The sequence below is a fragment of the Eptatretus burgeri genome, chromosome 12 (genome assembly GCF_056783735.1).
Source record: "Eptatretus burgeri isolate ZD-2024b chromosome 12, Ebu_testis_v1, whole genome shotgun sequence".
NCBI classification, from domain to species: Eukaryota; Metazoa; Chordata; class Myxini; order Myxiniformes; family Myxinidae; genus Eptatretus; species Eptatretus burgeri.
In genome coordinates this window covers 95,059,927-95,077,516 of record NC_140972.1, presented here as the reverse complement: position 1 = coordinate 95,077,516, position 17,590 = coordinate 95,059,927, and the positions used below count along the sequence as shown (strand labels likewise).

Sequence of the window (17,590 nt, the reverse complement as noted above, 5' to 3'; positions counted from 1 at the left end):
ATACTTAGTGGGGTTGACTCAGCCTGTCATCCTTCCGAGGTCAGCAAAATGAGTACCATCTTGCTGGTAATCTTTTTGTGTCGGAGTGGCAATCCGTCCAGAATTGTGTCCAATGGCCAAGGAGACTGCTTCGGCAGCACCAACGCTCTGCACAGAGTATGGTCCCAATGGATGGATGGATATACATGGATCTTATTGATAATGTGGAATATTTTCATCTTTTTGGGAGACATTATATGCAATAATTATGAAACTACTTGGTGAATCAAGAGATGGTTAACATATCATATACTTTGAACGATGTATGGAAATCAATCCCTGGATTGCCTGAACATACAAGCACTTGAATCGCATCAATTTGAATATTCTGTGCTCCCCACCATCAGTCAAAAGAGGGATTGTTTGTTTTGAAATGCCATCAAGGATGTCCTGCCCCCTCCAGCAAAGGTGTGGGGAATTAAAGAGGGTCAGGAATTGGTGATGAGCATACCTTCTGCCATGAGAGTGAGTGGGTCGAGGACGATCCAGGCAGAATAACGCAACCACGTAATGAAGAACATTTCGAGCTTTAATGCAGAAAGCATGTCGTATGGGTGTCTGCAGGGAGGCATATCATGATTAAACGATAAAGGGAGAAAAACAGGCAACAATCCCACATATTTGTTCTTCCCAAGTCTGCTTGTTTGTCTTTGTTACCGGCCCAGCGGGACTTCACTTCGGACTCCTCCGTCAAGAGCCCACCACCCTCTGCTCTCACTGCAGTACACCGATGGATAGGCTTGGATGAACACAATGCGCAAATTCCCCTGTAAGCAGGATGAGAATCACTTGACCACAGGTGATGCTCTACCCCCTCACAGATTCCTCGCACATCGGCCTCCTTGTCCACCCTCAGTGCACGTACAGTTTTACGCCTCAGCTCCCTGAAAAGCTCAACTCTGCCATTCAGCCTGGCCCTGCAACTCTGGTCAGTGGTATCCAGTGTCCATTGAGAGACAAAATTCTTCTTTGCCCAAAGGTGAGTTCCAAGACATCCACCAGCAACATCAAGGACGGTGGTCTTGAAGGCACTCCACAACTCTTCAGGACCTCCCGAAGCACCCAGACTCGCCAAATCTCCACTCAGCCTGTTCACAAACTCCTCAGCTATCCTCTCATCCTTGAGCTTGCCTACATCTAGCCTAGGCTGAGATGGTACCATTTTCTTGGATTTAAGCTGCAACTTCAAAGTTGCTACAACAAGCCTGTGGTCAGTATTGAGGAACTGAGCACTACGGTAGACCCTGCACTTCTGAATTATCCTCCAGCGACTATCAACGCATATTTGTTATTGTGTTGTGAGATGTGGTGGTACCATCTTTGACTTATTTCCAGTTGTTACTGGAGTTCATAAGGGGTGTGTTCTGGCCCCCACACTTTTCAGCATTGTATGGACTGGATTCTCGGGAGGATGTTGGAGAGATCAAGCTGCGGTGCATCGTTTCGGAATGTCAAGATCTCTGACCTTGATTTCGCAGATGATGCAGTCATCTTTACGGAGACTTTAGATATCCTTTTGGGGGCCCTCGAGGTGCTGAATGAGGCGTTGGAGCTGCTGGGATTACGGGTTACCTGGGTCAAAACTAACATCCAGGCTCTCAATGACATCTTGAATGCTGCTGTCCTGTCTGTGCCTGTTTGTGGTGAGGATGTTGAAGTCATAGAGAGATTAATTTCCCTTGGCAGTGATATTCATGTCTCTGCTGGCTGTGAGTCAGAGGTCAACAGATGTCTGGGTCAGGCCTGGGGAGTCATGGATTCACTGGATCATGGGGTGTGGTGCTGTCGGTTCCTGTGCGGGTGGATGAAAGTCCGAGTCTTCAGGTCCTTGGTGCTTCTAGTCTTGCTCTATGGATGTGTGACTTGGACTCTGACCAGGGATCTGAGATGGAGACAATTCTTTTGGTTTCAGGTCTCTTCGGAGAATCCTTGACTATCGCTGGTCAGACTTTGTGTCCAACCAGTGGTTGCTGAGAGAGATTCAAATGAGATTTGTTACCTGCATAGTCCGTGAGCATCAGCTGTGGCTGTATGGACATGTGGCCCGTTTTCCTGACGCTGATCCTGCTCACCAGATTCTCTCAGCGAGGGAGTCTCATGAGTAGAGGAGGGCAATGGGCTGACCACGTGCCTCATGGTTGCAGCAGGTTGATCAGCATCTCAAGGAGATGGGGATGGGCCAGACATCTGCCTGGGGGATGGCTAGACGGAGGTCCCTGGAGTAGTGGCAGAAAGTGGACGCAGGGACGCGCTGCTCTGGCACATGCTCCCATATCTGACCTGATCTGACCTGACTATCAATGAGTACATGGTGAATCTCCTTTGCCACACCACCAGCGTTGGAATACCAAGTCCAACGATGAGCCTGTGGGCACTGAAACCATGAACCGGCCACCCTAAGTCCATGACTTCTTGCAAAGTCAAGGAACTTAGTGCTATTCTGGTTCACAAGTTCCAGACCCATGGGGACCAACACATGTCTCATTACCATCCATATCGATTCCACTTACTGCATTGAAATCCCCCAAGTATCTCGCCTGGGAAACTGATCAACCACAGACTCAAGCGTGGCACAGAATGCGTCCTTCACGGTGAGATCACTTTCCTCAGTCAGAGCATGTACAGAGAACAAGGAAATGACCCCCAAAGAGTGATGAATCCGTAGTCTCATAATATGCTCGTTAACCGGTGTTAGCTCAATTATCATTGGAGTCACCTTATTGGACACAGCTACAGCAACTCCTTGGGCATGGTAACAATCAGACCGACCAGACCAATCGTAGGTGTAACCACACGCCATTATCTCGCCGCAATCCGGTCTCCGAACCTCACAGAGTGCTGCAATACCGATGTCCAAACGCTTGAGCTCAGATGATAACAGAGACAGGTGATCATCCTCTCTTTGGGATAGGACATTCCAGGCACCCACCCGAAGGGACCGCCTCAGGTTAACCCAAGGAGACCGCCGTCTGGTAGATGACACCTCAGCACCACCCCGACACACTACCGCAATATGACCCTGGAAGGTTACCCCGTGGTTACCCTCCTATCATTAAAGATTGGGCGTTGCGAAGGCTTTGCCCCAATCCCGTCATCCGGTGAGCTGCCATGCGAAGGGAAGTTGCACAGGAGGTACTCCCACGGAGTGGGTTTTCAGATTTCTTTTTGCTTCTGGATTATTTTGCGGGGTGAAGTGTTTTACGGTGGCCGGAGTGCAAATCCTGCCACCAAACTCCTAATAAGAAGTAACCCAACTGCAGGAGGACGTCTGCAGACACAGTCGAGCACTACATATGGATGACCGTTGGCCCACAAGGAGCTCCTCCGCCCTTTGACAGGTTTTGTTTTTAATCCTGCTGGGTGTCCATATTCAAACACCCTCCTCACCAAGATACTTGGAAGGGGAGACGGTTTAGTCATCGCCAACCCGACCATGGAACAGGTTAGTGCAGATTTACATGATACCTGTAGCAAGTCACAGATCTGATCTGACCTGACCTGACCTGACCTCTCCGATAGAAAATGTTCCTTTGTTTCGAGCCTTTTTAAAACATCGTTTCTTGCATCGAGTTTTAGGAGTAAAACATGATACATTATACGTGTGTACGGAATACCGGCCGGCGTGCACCAACCTGTGGACTCAATAACTTACTGAAACAATTCCAAAGCGCTCCATAAGTAGAATATGGCGAACACAATGTCATTGTTCTGCACATGCTCCTCTTTCCAAATGAGGACGAAGAGTATAAAGCACCTGCCTACCACCTGTGTTCAAAACAAAAACAAACAAACATCCGGTGGTTTCCATGCAGTGCTTTTATTTATTATTGGAGAGCATTTTCATCAAGTGCAAAATGTATATTGGTATCACCAGTAGGTCTTGCCTTTGTGAGTCCCTGATTGGCTGCGAAATTTGGGGCTTTTCACAGCCAATCAGACACCCAATAGCAAGATACAGCGGCTTCCATCGAAATTCACCAAATGTATTTACTGCTTCATGATAATGTTTATTCATATAAAGGTATAAATTGGTCAATTAATTAATTATCAGATATAATAAATTTTCTGTTTTTAAAATACAAGTTTAGTTTCTGTTTATTACTTCTTCCTGCAGTCAGATGAGAATCCCCAGCCCGTACAAGATACCATTATATAGTGACACCACATTTGCGCATGTGGACCTTCAAAGTTAAAAATGAAAATAAAAAAATACAAAAAGTGAGAAAGGAATGATATGGAAAGTTTATTACAAGCATGAAAATTCAAGGGCCTTGTACTCGAGGATACAGAGTTCTGCTGGGATAAGTTTAATAGGTTTGTGAGACATCAGGATGATGCACACGTCCCCCATTTACTTCATGCTCCTCCTCATGGTGTAAATCAGAAAAGACAGTTATTATGATAAACACGATGATGGAAAATGTCATTCTTTGCTCAGTGTTGATTGTGAAGGTATCCATCCATTGGGACCATACTCTGTACAGAGCATTGGTGCTGCCTAAGCAGCCTCCTTGGCTATTGGGCACAATCCTGGACGGGTCGGGCTGAGTTAACCCCACCTGGTATTAATTCAACAGCTGAGCGGGATTTGAACTCAGGACCCTCGGATCCCAAGCCCACCACCCGAACCATTAAGCCAACACCAGGCATATGAAAGTATGTTAATCGAAAAGTGATTAAAAAGAAAGAATGGAATGGTCGGTGAGGGTCAGGTCAGGTCAGGTCACGTATGGGAGCATGCGCTGGAGCAAGCGTCGCTGTGTCCACTTTCTGCCGGTACTCCAGGGACCTTCATCTGGCCATCTCCATCTCCCTGAGATGCAACTATGAGGCATGTGATCAGCCCTCAATGAGAGAATCTGGTGAGCAGGATCAGCGTCAGGAAAACGAGCCACATGTCCATACAGCCACAGCTGACGCTCACGGACTATGCAGGTCAAATTTCATCTGAGTCGCGCTCAGCAACCACTCGTTGGACACACACACAAGGTCTGACAAATGATAGCCAAGGTTTCTCCAAAGAGACCTGGTACCGGGTCAGTGTCCAAGTCTCACATCCGGAGAGCAATACAAGGACCAAAGACTTGGACTTTCGTCGTCTTGCATAGGTATCAACAATGCCACACCCCATGATCCAATGAATCCATGACTCCCCAGGCCTGACCCAAACGTCTATTGACCTCTGGCTCACAACATGCAGAGACATGGATATCACTGCCATGGTAAGTGAATCTCTTTGTGACCTCAACATCCTCACGACAAACAGGTACAGACAGGATAGCAGCATCCAAGATGTCATTGAAAGCCTGGATCTTAGTTTTGACCCAGGAAACCCGTAATCCCAGCGGCTCCGACTCCTCATTCAGCACCTCGAGAGTTAGGTATTAGTATCACCAGTTGGTGATAAGGATATCTGGAGTCTCCGCAAAGATGACTGCATAATCTGCTAAATCAAGGTCAGAGATTTTGACATTCCCAAACGATGCACCGCAGCTTGATCTCTCCGACATCCTCCCCAGAAACCAGTCCACACAAGCGCTGAAAAGTGTGGGGGCCAGTACACACCCCTGACGAACTCCAGTAACAACTGGTGAGGGTAAAGGTTACTTATGCAGAAGATGCTTATCCACAGAAATATCCATATTTAAAATGGAAGTTTTCTCACTTGTTGGATTATTTTTCTGTTTTACAATCCATATCTCAGGTATTTTACACTCATAACTCCAGAACCCTAACGCTAAGTACACAATCTCTCACTGCCTCTCCTCTGCCATCACCAATTGCACAAATTATTCAATACATCTGTTATCGACTTACATCTGTATCTCATGGTAAGCATGCAAGCAAAACTAGTGGAAAGCTTCAATATCTACAGAATTCTCCATAAGAGCTTCCTTTACAATGCAGATTATGTTTGGCATTCCCATCTCAACATTCAACCCATGAGGCTGCGATCCCAGTTTTTAACCCCATGTCTTGCATCGACTCCTAATATCCGTCCTGGATGTGCTACGTGTCCTCGAACACTATTCTACGATCCTTAGATCACCAAAGAAAATTGTCACTGCTCGAGCTATGCATTGAATTCGCCCAAAGATTTACAGCCAAGTTTATGATTACCTACAACTCACGTATGAAACTCGTACATCAAGAGTCAAAAACGTTTACCTTTAAAATCACCACCAGAACGGGAGTTTGGGTGAGACCGAAGCAGGAATGTATTATCTCCAAGATGGCCAGGCCTTGAGACAACCCCATGATGTTTCCAATGGCATAGAATGTGTCCGTCAACGAGTCTAGTAGAGTTGATGAAGCGGTGTGAGAGGTAAGGGGAAGATGTTAGAAATCAATAAAGAGAAAGGGAAAAGTTTCACCGTCACATGACATGAAGCGCATTCAGAATTTGTGGATTCATTCATTATATTGTTGACGCAATGACAAAAACAGTCAGAGCTATCGCAATAAATCAAATGAATAGTTTTTTTCATTTCACTTTGCCCATCGAAAACAATCTTGCGTCCCAAAGAAAGCTCATCATTCATGCTTCCTTCTGAGCAGAAGTTTTGATTATTTATTTAATTATTTTAAGCAGAAAATGTTGATTAGGATTTCTGATACTAAAATAAAAACAACTAAATGCAATAAATACAGGTTTGAACAAGAACCATGGGTGGAACATGGAAGGTGATAATTAAAGGAGCCGTGACGGCGACAGCGGGCAGTTGAGGATTGGAAACGGAGCAGGTGAGTGCAGAGGGCCAAGCACACACACACACACACACACACACACACACACACACACACACACACACACACACACACACACACACACACACACACACACACACACACACACACACACACACACACACACACACACACACAGTGAGCAGTACAAAGAGCATTGTAGAGGCATTTTCAGGCAGGCCACAAATCCCGTTGTAACGTTGGACCAAGTAACAGGGAAGCGAATACACAAATCTGTACGGAACTTACAGGTACTGCCATGGACGCCAATAACGTTTTACACTTAATGACAAGAAACAACAGGCGAGCACAATCTATCCAATCGGCAGAACTTATCTTACAAAGGAGCAAAGCACGCATCTTATACTCACTTAGATGCGTCTTTCATGCAATTCTCCGGCCTCCAAAGCCAGTGGCTGCAATGGAACTCTCACCGCTTCAAGTGGTACACAGAACTTTCAAAATGATGGATGAATGCTAACGAGTCCTTTCATGCATGCTCTGTGCGTGCATTTTCAGGGACTCACTTCCGCTAGACGGGGCACTTTTAACCTGCTATTGCTCGAGCAAAATCTCTAAGTCAAATGGTCTTTTAAACAATTTTTTCAGCATTGAAACGAAAGAGTGATAATTTCAAAGTGGTTAACCATAAATGTTGTGTTCCGAGATACAAATATAAGAAATACGAAAACATATCCATGGATGAGAGGTGTCAAGTTCCTACCATTTCCTGTTAGCACAAGCGAGCGGCAGAAGACGTGCGTGTGTGCACACACACACACACACACACACACACACACACACACACACACACACACACACACACACACACACACACACACACACACACACACACACACACACACACACACACACACCTTCTAAGAGTAAGTTTCCTCATTTTGAAAGCTGATCTTAAATTTATCTTGTGCATTCAAAAGTCCCAGATATGTCCTACCCATCGGTGTTGGGAAGCACCCAAACCAAATACTGTGTCTCCCTCCAACTCTTTTGTTGTGCAGAGGCAAACCCCAGCTTTCACTCGGATACTTTTCCAATTATTTTCAGCTTCTTTGAGTAGCTTTGTGAACCATTTTAGGTAACAAACCCTGTCGTGAACGCTCGATACAAGTTCACCTTCCCCGAAAATCGCTCTTTCTCTGGGTTTCTGCAAGGGCGTGCGGAGCATTCTGGGGGCGGATTACTCAATTTTGAAAGTCCCGTATTTGTGAGACTCCATCATATTCTCTTAAAGTGTCCCATCAATTTTCCAGATCTGTTTTGGTATATTTATATTTTTAACTTAAATTGGCACCTCCGCATGTTGCGTCTTTTGTTTTCGCAACAGGAAGTTTATAACCGTGTGGTTTTACATTGTCGCCATCTATTTATTATGTATGCATGGGGAAAGGGTGGAGGGGGGAGGTGCAAAATAATTTTTGCACCACATTTGTACCGACGTTGCAAATAACTTGTTCCGAGTAATGTGATTCACATATCTGCCAAAAGATGTAAACATTTAGCAACCTTCCACCCAAATGAGAGCGCATCACAAATTAGAATCAGAGCACTCATCTCACTCAGCAGTTTATCCTCACCTTCTCCAAACGAGATGAATCGAACAGTCATGTTGATAAAGACCCAGGAGAAGGTCAGAAACAGAGTCAGGCTGTACAAGAACAGGTACCAGGAGCGTGTGGTCTCGAGAACTGTTTCAAAACACACAAAGAGCACCACTTGGGCAGAAACCACAAAGCAGTTCACCTTTATAATCAAGTTGGCCTGTGAGTGTTCCCATCTGAACCCGTGGTTAACGATGCCAGGAAAACAGGTTCAAATCCCACACACCTATATGAATTTGTCCATTGTTCACTACTACTTCTACCCCAATTATTCGCACCCTCTTGTAGGGGTGGACAGGTAAAGTTTTTGGCCCAAGCCCTTCATGAACAGACGAGCCAGGCTTGACGTTGAACTGAAGGTTATTTCGACAGGAATTTCTAATTTGTTCAGTGTGATGGCGATAACTCACCGACTCTTCACAAAGACACTGGGATCTTTAACGTCCACCAACAACCAGTGCTGGCAGACCAGTCCTCCCGGCTTAAGATTCTTCTGGTTAATGGTTCACATATCGCAGCAATTAAGTGAAACACCAGGGTGGCAGTTTTTATAGCCGAGTCGATATTTAACCTCTGGTGAGACAACTCAGAAGGGTGTGTGCATCCGTCGAAGCTATCCCGTCAGACCTATCTCTTGTCTACTGATGCATCAGTAATTCATGCATAAGCACACAGATGTATACTACTGTCTCTGCACAACATCATCTGATATGTGTGCAAACTCCATGGGTCTTAGGTCACTGTGAAAAAAATAAATAAATAAAAAATTAGCAATTCTCTTCGAATCTCGACCGATATAGGAAATGTCTCGGGTGTGGGAGGGCGGTTTGGAAACAACGTACACGCATTGTGTACACAAAGGGTGAAGTGAAACAAATGAAGATTAAGAATAGGAAAATAAGAGAAGACAAGGGAGTTTGAGAGGAAAGAAAGGGAACATACGAGGCATAACGGGATAGACAGCAAATATCCAATCACTGAATATCTGAAAACTCCAGGAAATGGCCATCTTTTGGGGCAGGTCGATCTCCCACTCATCCATTTTGGGCAGGTCTCGTCTCTACCCATACATTTTGGGCAGGTCTCGTCTCTACCCATCCATTTTGGGCAGGTCTCGTCTCTACCCATCCATTTTGGGCAGGTCTCGTCTCTACCCATCCATTTTGGGCAGGTCTAGTCTCGACCCATCCATTTTGGGCAGGTCTAGTCTCGACCCATCCATTTTGGGCAGGTCTCGTCTCTACCCATCCATTTTGGGCAGGTCTCGTCTCTACCCATCCATTTTGGGCAGGTCTCGTCTCTACCCATCCATTTTGGGCAGGTCTCGTCTCTACCCATCCATTTTGGGCAGGTCTCGTCTCGACCCATCCATTTTGGGCAGGTCTCGTCTCTACCCATCCATTTTGGGCAGGTCTCGTCTCTACCCATCCATTTTGGGCAGGTCTCGTCTCTACCCATCCATTTTGGGCAGGTCTCGTCTCTACCCATCCATTTTGGGCAGGTCTCGGCTCTACGCATCCATTTTGGGCAGGTCTCGTCTCTACCCATCCATTTTGGGCAGGTCTCGTCTCTACCCATCCATTTTGGGCAGGTCTCGTCTCTACCCATCCATTTTGGGCAGGTCTCGTCTCTACCCATCCATTTTGGGCAGGTCTCGTCTCTACCCAACCATTTTGGGCAGGTCTCGTCTCGACCCATCCATTTTGGGCAGGTCTCGTCTCTACCCATCCATTTTGGGCAGGTCTCGTCTCTACCCATCCATTTTGGGCAGATCTCGGCTCTACGCATCCATTTTGGGCAGGTCTCGTCTTTACCCATCCATTTTAGGCAGGTCTCATCTCTACCCATCCATTTTGGGCAGGTCTAGTCTCTACCCATCCATTTTGGGCAGGTCTCATCTCTACCTATCCATTTTGGGCAGGTCTCGTCTCTACCCAACCATTTTGGGCAGGTCTCGTCTCTACCCATCCATTTTGGGCAAGACTGTCTCCAGTCACCGATGATGACATAGAGTAAGCAAGTGTTTGTGTATCACTGCACTCGCACTCACCCTATCTGATTTGTTCTCACATTACTATAATATCCTCTGGGCGGTTTTGTTTTGTGTTACAATCTGAGGACATGACAATGTTGGAATCCCAAATTCAAATCCTATATCCTGTGTCTATTTGTCCCTTTATCTGTACAATTCATATAAATGTCCAGTCCATCATGTCTCCACGTCCAAGCCCTCAAATGACTTTTAGATTACTGTCGGGGAAACTAAAACGTACACCAATAAACGTGTGTGTAATCAACTTATTATCCAAAATTACAATCGGGACACAACAATCACAGGGAAGGACTTACGGTTTACGGTCTGAAACACCTGCAAAGCATTAGGTGTTTGTTAGAGAGAGGAACTCATTGTTACAGCAAAGAAAGAACAAGAACTTGAGGAACCTGTTCATTTACATTTTTAAATGGGATGAATTATGGGATTCAAACGCCTTACCTTCATGTTTGCACCTGGATTCTTTCAGTGTCTATCACTATCAAAAACACAACAACCATTATGGAGAAATTTGAAGGACTGAGTTTGAACGTGTCATGTTAATAAAATGATAAATCTCATGTTTTATAATTTAATCGTTTATATTTATGTAAATTTAAATAACATTCAATACATTGGTTTATCAATGTAACATTTTCATGGAAACGTCGGTCCAGTCACAAGGAAACGTCGGTCCAGTCACAAGGAAACGTCGGTCCCGTCACAAGGAAACGTCGGTCCAGTCACAAGGAAACGTCGGTCCCGTCTCACGGAAACGTCGGTCCCGTCTCACGGAAACGTCGGTCCCGTCTCACGGAAACGTCGGTCCCGTCTCACGGAAACGTCGGTCCCGTCTCACGGATACGTCGGTCCCGTCTCACGGATACGTCGGTCCAGTCACAAGGAAACGTCGGTCCCGTCACAAGGAAACGTCGGTCCCGTCACAAGGAAACGTCGGTCCCGTCACAAGGAAACGTCGGTCCCGTCACAAGGAAACGTCGGTCCCGTCACAAGGAAACGTCGGTCCCGTCACAAGGAAACGTCGGTCCAGTCACAAGGAAACGTCGGTCCAGTCACAAGGAAACGTCGGTCCCGTCACAAGGAAACGTCGGTCCCGTCACAAGGAAACGTCGGTCCCGTCACAAGGAAACGTCGGTCCCGTCACAAGGAAACGTCGGTCCAGTCACAAGGAAACGTCGGTCCAGTCACAAGGAAACGTCGGTCCCGTCACAAGGAAACGTCGGTCCCGTCACAAGGAAACGTCGGTCCCGTCACAAGGAAACGTCGGTCCAGTCACAAGGAAACGTCGGTCCAGTCACAAGGAAACGTCGGTCCCGTCACAAGGAAACGTCGGTCCAGTCACAAGGAAACGTCGGTCCAGTCACAAGGAAACGTCGGTCCAGTCACAAGGAAACGTCGGTCCAGTCACAAGGAAACGCCGGTCCAGTCACAAGGAAACGCCGGTCCAGTCACAAGGAAACGCCGGTCCAGTCACAAGGAAACGTCGGTCCAGTCACAAGGAAACGTCGGTCCCGTCTCACGGAAACGTCGGTCCCGTCTCACGGAAACGTCGGTCCCGTCTCACGGAAACGTCGGTCCCGTCTCACGGAAACGTCGGTCCCGTCTCACGGAAACGTCGGTCCCGTCTCACGGAAACGTCGGTCCCGTCTCATGGACACGCGGATCCCGTCACAAGGAAACGTCGGTCCCGTCACACGGAAACGTCGGAAACAAGGAAACGTCGGTTTCGTCACAAGGAAACGCCGGTCCAGTCTCATGGAAACGTCGTCCCGTCACAAGGAAACGTTGGTCCCGTCTCATAGACACGCCAGTCCCGTCTCACGCAAACGTCGGTCCCGTCACATGGAAGCGTCGGTCCCGTATTCAGGTGTTCGTTTCCCCAATTATAAAAGTTGGACCAGCCGAGGATATAATATTGTTACGAATTTGGAATTCAATTGCACATAACATACAGGTTCCCTGAGTCAGCTATGTCGATAAGTGCTTGTTCCCAAGATAGCTCACCTTCCATTGTTTAAATGTTTTGAAATCGATTAGATGCGCTGCGGATCGATTTAATAGTTAGGGAGCAAACAATGGAAACATCCCTCCCCCTCTTCTGCGAAGAGGAAGAAGAACCCTGCGGTGACGTCAACAACTCCCTCCCACCAGTGGTTGAGCGGGGGGTGGATCACAAGAGCATGAGTCACGCCGGGTGCGGGGGAGGGGGTGCAAAGGATAAAGAGGACATCTTTTCTTTGTTCGTGTTGGGAGTCCCGTGGTAGGGCTGTGTTCGTGGGAGTCCCGTGGCACAGTTCGTGAAGAGTCCCGTTCTGAGTCCCGTGGCAGAGTTCGTGTGCTGAGTCCCGTGGGAGGAGTAAGCTTTTTGCTAAGGAGAGAGCAGTCGTTCAGCAGGCCATCAGATCCTGCTTGGCTTGCTTGGCTTGAGGCCTTCGGAAGCTTTTTGCTTCGGCTGGCTCAGTGAGCTTCGGCTGCTGCTTTGTTTTGGAAGGAACTTAAGCCAGTTGTTCGGCTCGAGCTGCGAGTGAAGGCTTCTTCCTCTTCTTCCTCTCCTTCCTCTTCTTCTTGATTCGTGGAGCTTTTTGTTCTCCATTTTGTTTCCCGGCTTGGGACGACGCATCGGCCTCTTCTTGGAGTTGGATCCTCGGGGAAGCGGCGATCGACAGGAAGGATCGGCGTCTCGTCACACCAGCACGTGTTGAGAAGCGCAGGAGGATTCGCGGGAGCTCGGGAAGGATCGTGGCGATTGGATCCAGCTCGCTCTCGCTGGAGCCCGGGTCCGGACAAGTTGAAGACCACATGAGGTGGAAAGGTTCGAGTCAAGCTCTGAGTTTCAGCTCACCTGTCCTCCGAGCTGGAGCTCGTGATTAAAGGCCTCAGCCACCGTTTCTTGTGTCTGTGTGTGTGTGTGTGTGTGTGTGTGTGTGTGTGTGTGTGTGTGTGTGTGTGTGTGTGTGTGTGTGTGTGTGTGTGTGTGTGTGTGTGTGTGTGTGTGTCCGTACGTGTGTCCGTGGGCCCGTCTAATAAGTAGGAACTGCTGTTAAGTGTAAATGACTGTACATAATAAGTAGACGGTTGTAGTTCTTTTGTCGTGCTTTTGTTGCTTGTATAATTGCATACGTGTTTTGCCTTATTTAATTGCATACGTGTTTTATTATAATAAATGTCCTTGTGTGAATGTAAACCTGCTCGTTGCATCCATTCCCTCATTGACTGAACATTTCATGTGTTGGGAGTTCGAAAGCCGTTGGTTTGCCGTAATAGGGGGACATTTGGACCGACTGTTCTCGACGATTACGCCGCTCGGAATCGCGCACGGACAGGCTTGCCTCGGCGGTTTGTTCCGTACGAGTTCCATCGAGGGTGGAATACCCCGGTAGTTGGATCACGTGGGTATTTAGGTAAATTGAAGATTGGCAATCGACCCTACCCCACGTAATCTGCCGATTGGTGTATTTCGGTTCTTGTACAAGGACCCGTCGCTCGGAGTTATCCGGGCAGCGTTCTATATTCCGGGCGATCGGTCGGGCCGACTCGACTTGCGGCTCCGTTCAGAGCGGTCGGTTGGCGGCCGACCCCCGGCCCGTAACAATTGGTTGTCAGGAGTGCGATTCGGCCCCCCTCCGCCTCAGTAGCAAAATTCACGGAGTCGGATCAGGGGTATACGGAGCAAACCCCCCCCCCCACCCCGTGTCCCCAAATTATGAGAGTTATAAATTTTATTCCCAGCACGTAAAATGTTCAGCCAAGGCCAGCATGGGCAGGAGGCATTAGGAATGGATTTGGAAATGTTAGAATCTATGGCTCAGGACGAAATGACCATGCAGGACACTCCCATTATGCAGGTTGACTATTCCCCGCAAATAAATGCAGAGTCCGCAATGGGCGCAGCGGCGGGGGCCGCGGTGTATGACACCCCCCTCCCCTCCTCCATCAAAATCCCTCCTCAGTCCCCGTCAGATCCGCGCCCGGTAATGGCGAACTGACTGCCACGTGGTTATTTGATGTAAGAGACATGTTCGAGGCGTTGATGGGAAAAATGGAGACAAATATACAAAGCAAAATGAAGGAAGAGATGAAAGAAATGCGGGGTGAAATGCAGAGCATGGGGCTGGACCTCCAGGAAGGGCAAAAGGCAGTAAGTCTGGGCATAAGAGGCATAATGGCGCCTGCACATGGCGAGATACGGGCAGTGGAGTGCAAAATGGCGGCGCCACGTGGCAGAGGCATCGAACCAGCGAGCGAGCTGAGAGAGAGTGTGGATTGTGTCGGCTCCGCGGTGGAGGACAAAATAATTCGGGAGACGCGTTGGGCGAGACTCGTGCAGGTGATGGAAAAAGTGACGGTGACACAGAGGGAAAAATTAAATGAGGTGATCGAGACATGCAGGACGAGACACGTGGAGGTGACTGAGAAATGCACGGAGATGCAGGAGACAAAGGAAGGAACACCAGAGCCACGGGGAATAGAACAGGAAACAGAGACAAAAAGCCATGAAGAAACGGAAATAATAAACGAGGTGACTGAGATAAAGCAAGTAGAGGAGAAACTCCAGGTAATTGACGAGCACACACAGGTAGGGATAGTGAGGGACAATGGGGGTCAGCTGGGGGAGTGTTGTGTGACCTGGTGCGAGCGGCAGGATAGCCTCCTTCAGGAACGAGGTGAGGGACTGTGCTCCCTTGAGGCGGATCGCGACGAGGAGAGTCCGGTCGAGCCTTGCGAGGTAAAGGGGGCGAGTGCTGTGAATGGGTGCACGCGGAGCTTGGGGGTTATGGAAACCCCGGGACCCCTTGAGGTGGTGCTAATTCCCAGCGTGGTTGTTCCTGTGTGTGTGGTGTCGAAATGTGTGTTTGCAAGTGTGCCGAAATGCGTGCTCTCCAGCACGCATGGTGTGGATGAAGCACCGTGTGTGGATGAGGCACCGTGCGTGGATGAGGCACCGTGCGTGGATGAGGCACCGTGCGTGGATGAAGCACCGTGCGTGGATGAAGCACCGTGCGTGGATGAAGCACCGTGCGTGGATGAAGCACCGTGCGTGGATGAAGCACCGTGCGTGGATGAAGCACCGTGCGTGGATGAAGCACCGTGCGTGACAGGAACCACGTGTGCGAGGGAAACGGCACGTGTGAGTGAAGCACGTTATGTGAGAGAGACAGCGTGTGTGAGGTCGCTGTGTGTAAGGGAGATGACAGTCTTGTGCGGGAGAACACAACCGCATCCCCGTGTCCGAGTGCCATGGTGGAGTGTGTGAGCGTCGTGGCACGCAGGAGTGTGTGCGTTGAACGGCGACGACGGGACCAGATGAAGGACAAGGGCCGAGTAGCGGCCGCAGCTGAATTGAGAACCGTGCCGGGTTTGCACAGCAGCGAGCGCGGGGTCCGTGCTATGCTACGCACAAGGCCGCCACGTGTGCGGCTGCGCAGGTGAAACCCGGTCCGGAAACGCCAGCGGTGGATGTTAGCCGATCCCACAGACGGACAGAAGCGAGGCTGGATTCGGAATTTGGACCGGATGGGTTCTCCCCGCGAGCGTGTTTGTAAAGCTCCGACGAGCAGAGCACATGTGTTCGCGTAGGGAACCCCTCGAAACGCGGGGCTTGCTTTGACATGCGCAGAGTGACATCATGGCTGCACGTGTGTTTGGAATCCGGCAGAAGGGAATTCCTGCCGGATGGTACCATCCAAGAGGGATGAGGTGCGCAGGGCGCAAGCAGCTGCCATGACGTCAAGGAAAAAGAGCGCGGCTGTGAACTGCCGTGCTGGTGGTGCGCATTATGAAAAAAAAAAAAAAAAAAGAGTTGAGAAAAGCAAGCCTCGCTTCGGGTGAACAGGATTCCCAGGCAAGGGGTGGAAGACCCCCTTGTTTGGGGGCACAGGAAGTACTAGTTAGGAGGATGGGTTAGAGTTAGTGAGACCGGCTTCATGGGAACATGGGTTGTACCTCATGGAGCCCGTGGAATGGATTAGTTAGAGGGATTTTAGTCTAGATTTAGGAAATGGAATTTTTGGATTTTTGGAGACACGGACAGACTGGAAATGTGTAGTGGAGATGTTGCTGAGCTACGTAGAGTAAATGGAACGTGCATGAGTTTTAAGGGATGACGAGGGAGCACGAGTTAGTCAGGGGATTTAGTTAAAAGGATGGCAGTGTGGAGTGTTGGTGTGAGGTGAGGAATGAGTGTAGGAGAGTGGGCCCAAGTGTGCGAGTGGAGCGAATGTGGTATGCATGGTGCGAATGACTGGTTGGGGGGAGGAGTGATTCCCACCCAAGTGACCCTGGGGTCAGTTTAATGTAAGCTAGTGGGTTATTCAAATTTACTCACAGGAGGTCGTTTTGTTGTTGGTGTCGAGAGAAGGCACGAAACCCGTTTGGATGGGTGCAAGAGTTCATGGACCGGCTGGGAGCGTGGCTGTGGAAAGTTGAGTATTTGTTTAATGGGCACCCCGGGCACTGGACTAGTCGGCCAGAGTAGGCCAAGGGCCCAAGAGAGGCCGGGATAGTGTAGTGGGCACGGGCGACCCTCGGAAAGGGACCCGGGGCATCAACACGCCACGTGGGCATCGGAGGGGGGCAATGCCAGAGGGCAACCCCCCACATTTATAGGGAGCAGCTAGGCTCGGAGGCAGCCTGCGGGCCAGGGGGTGCCATGATTAGAGTTCGGCAGAGGGGGAGTTCCTGCCAGTTGAGCCACGCTGCCCACCCTGGAAATTGTGCGAGGGCATGTATGAAAATTTGAGAGCAAGGCCCAAATTTATAATGGACACCACACAGGCCACGGGAATCATGGTTTTTGGAACCGATAGTTTTAAAGTGTGAGGCGTTTTTGGACAGCCCCGGGGTAGTTTCAGGTTAATGAATGTTAGGGTAGATAGGAGATGTACCCCTTCGCACCATCCATCCCTTCGCTCGTTGTAGGCCGCTGGACTCACCTTGGTAGATCGCTGAACTCTGAGGAGGCCATTCTGAGACTTCGTTGGGCCTCGAGACAGGACGCTAGTCTCTCCCTATTACCCTCCAGAGAGGGAACGTAGGGGTTGGGAGTAGGCTAGGTGGACATGATAGGCTAGCCGGACAAAGACAATAAAGGGGGTTAGGGAGACAATTATAAAAAAAATAAAGAGGGGCT

General features: G+C 48.9%; 1 protein-coding gene across 3 annotated transcripts in view; it reads right to left on the bottom strand.

The window, feature by feature from the left end:
- The window catches only part of LOC147016175 (very-long-chain (3R)-3-hydroxyacyl-CoA dehydratase-like), a 33,535-nt gene that overhangs the window by 11,792 nt on the left and 4,153 nt on the right, over positions 1-17,590 (bottom strand). Inside the window, exons 2-7 of one of the 3 annotated variants that reach the window (XM_085848942.1) lie at positions 10,903-10,939; positions 10,758-10,776; positions 8,385-8,495; positions 6,208-6,335; positions 3,692-3,804; positions 491-597 (exon numbers count right to left, since the gene is read on the bottom strand). In XM_085848942.1, coding sequence (XP_085705068.1) covers positions 491-597; positions 3,692-3,804; positions 6,208-6,335; positions 8,385-8,495; positions 10,758-10,776; positions 10,903-10,908 — 484 coding nt within the window. In that variant the 5' untranslated portion in view covers positions 10,909-10,939. The remainder of the gene's footprint in view (positions 1-490; positions 598-3,691; positions 3,805-6,207; positions 6,336-8,384; positions 8,496-10,757; positions 10,777-10,902; positions 10,940-17,590) is intronic. The other 2 variants (XM_085848944.1, XM_085848943.1) reach the window with 2 other exon arrangements.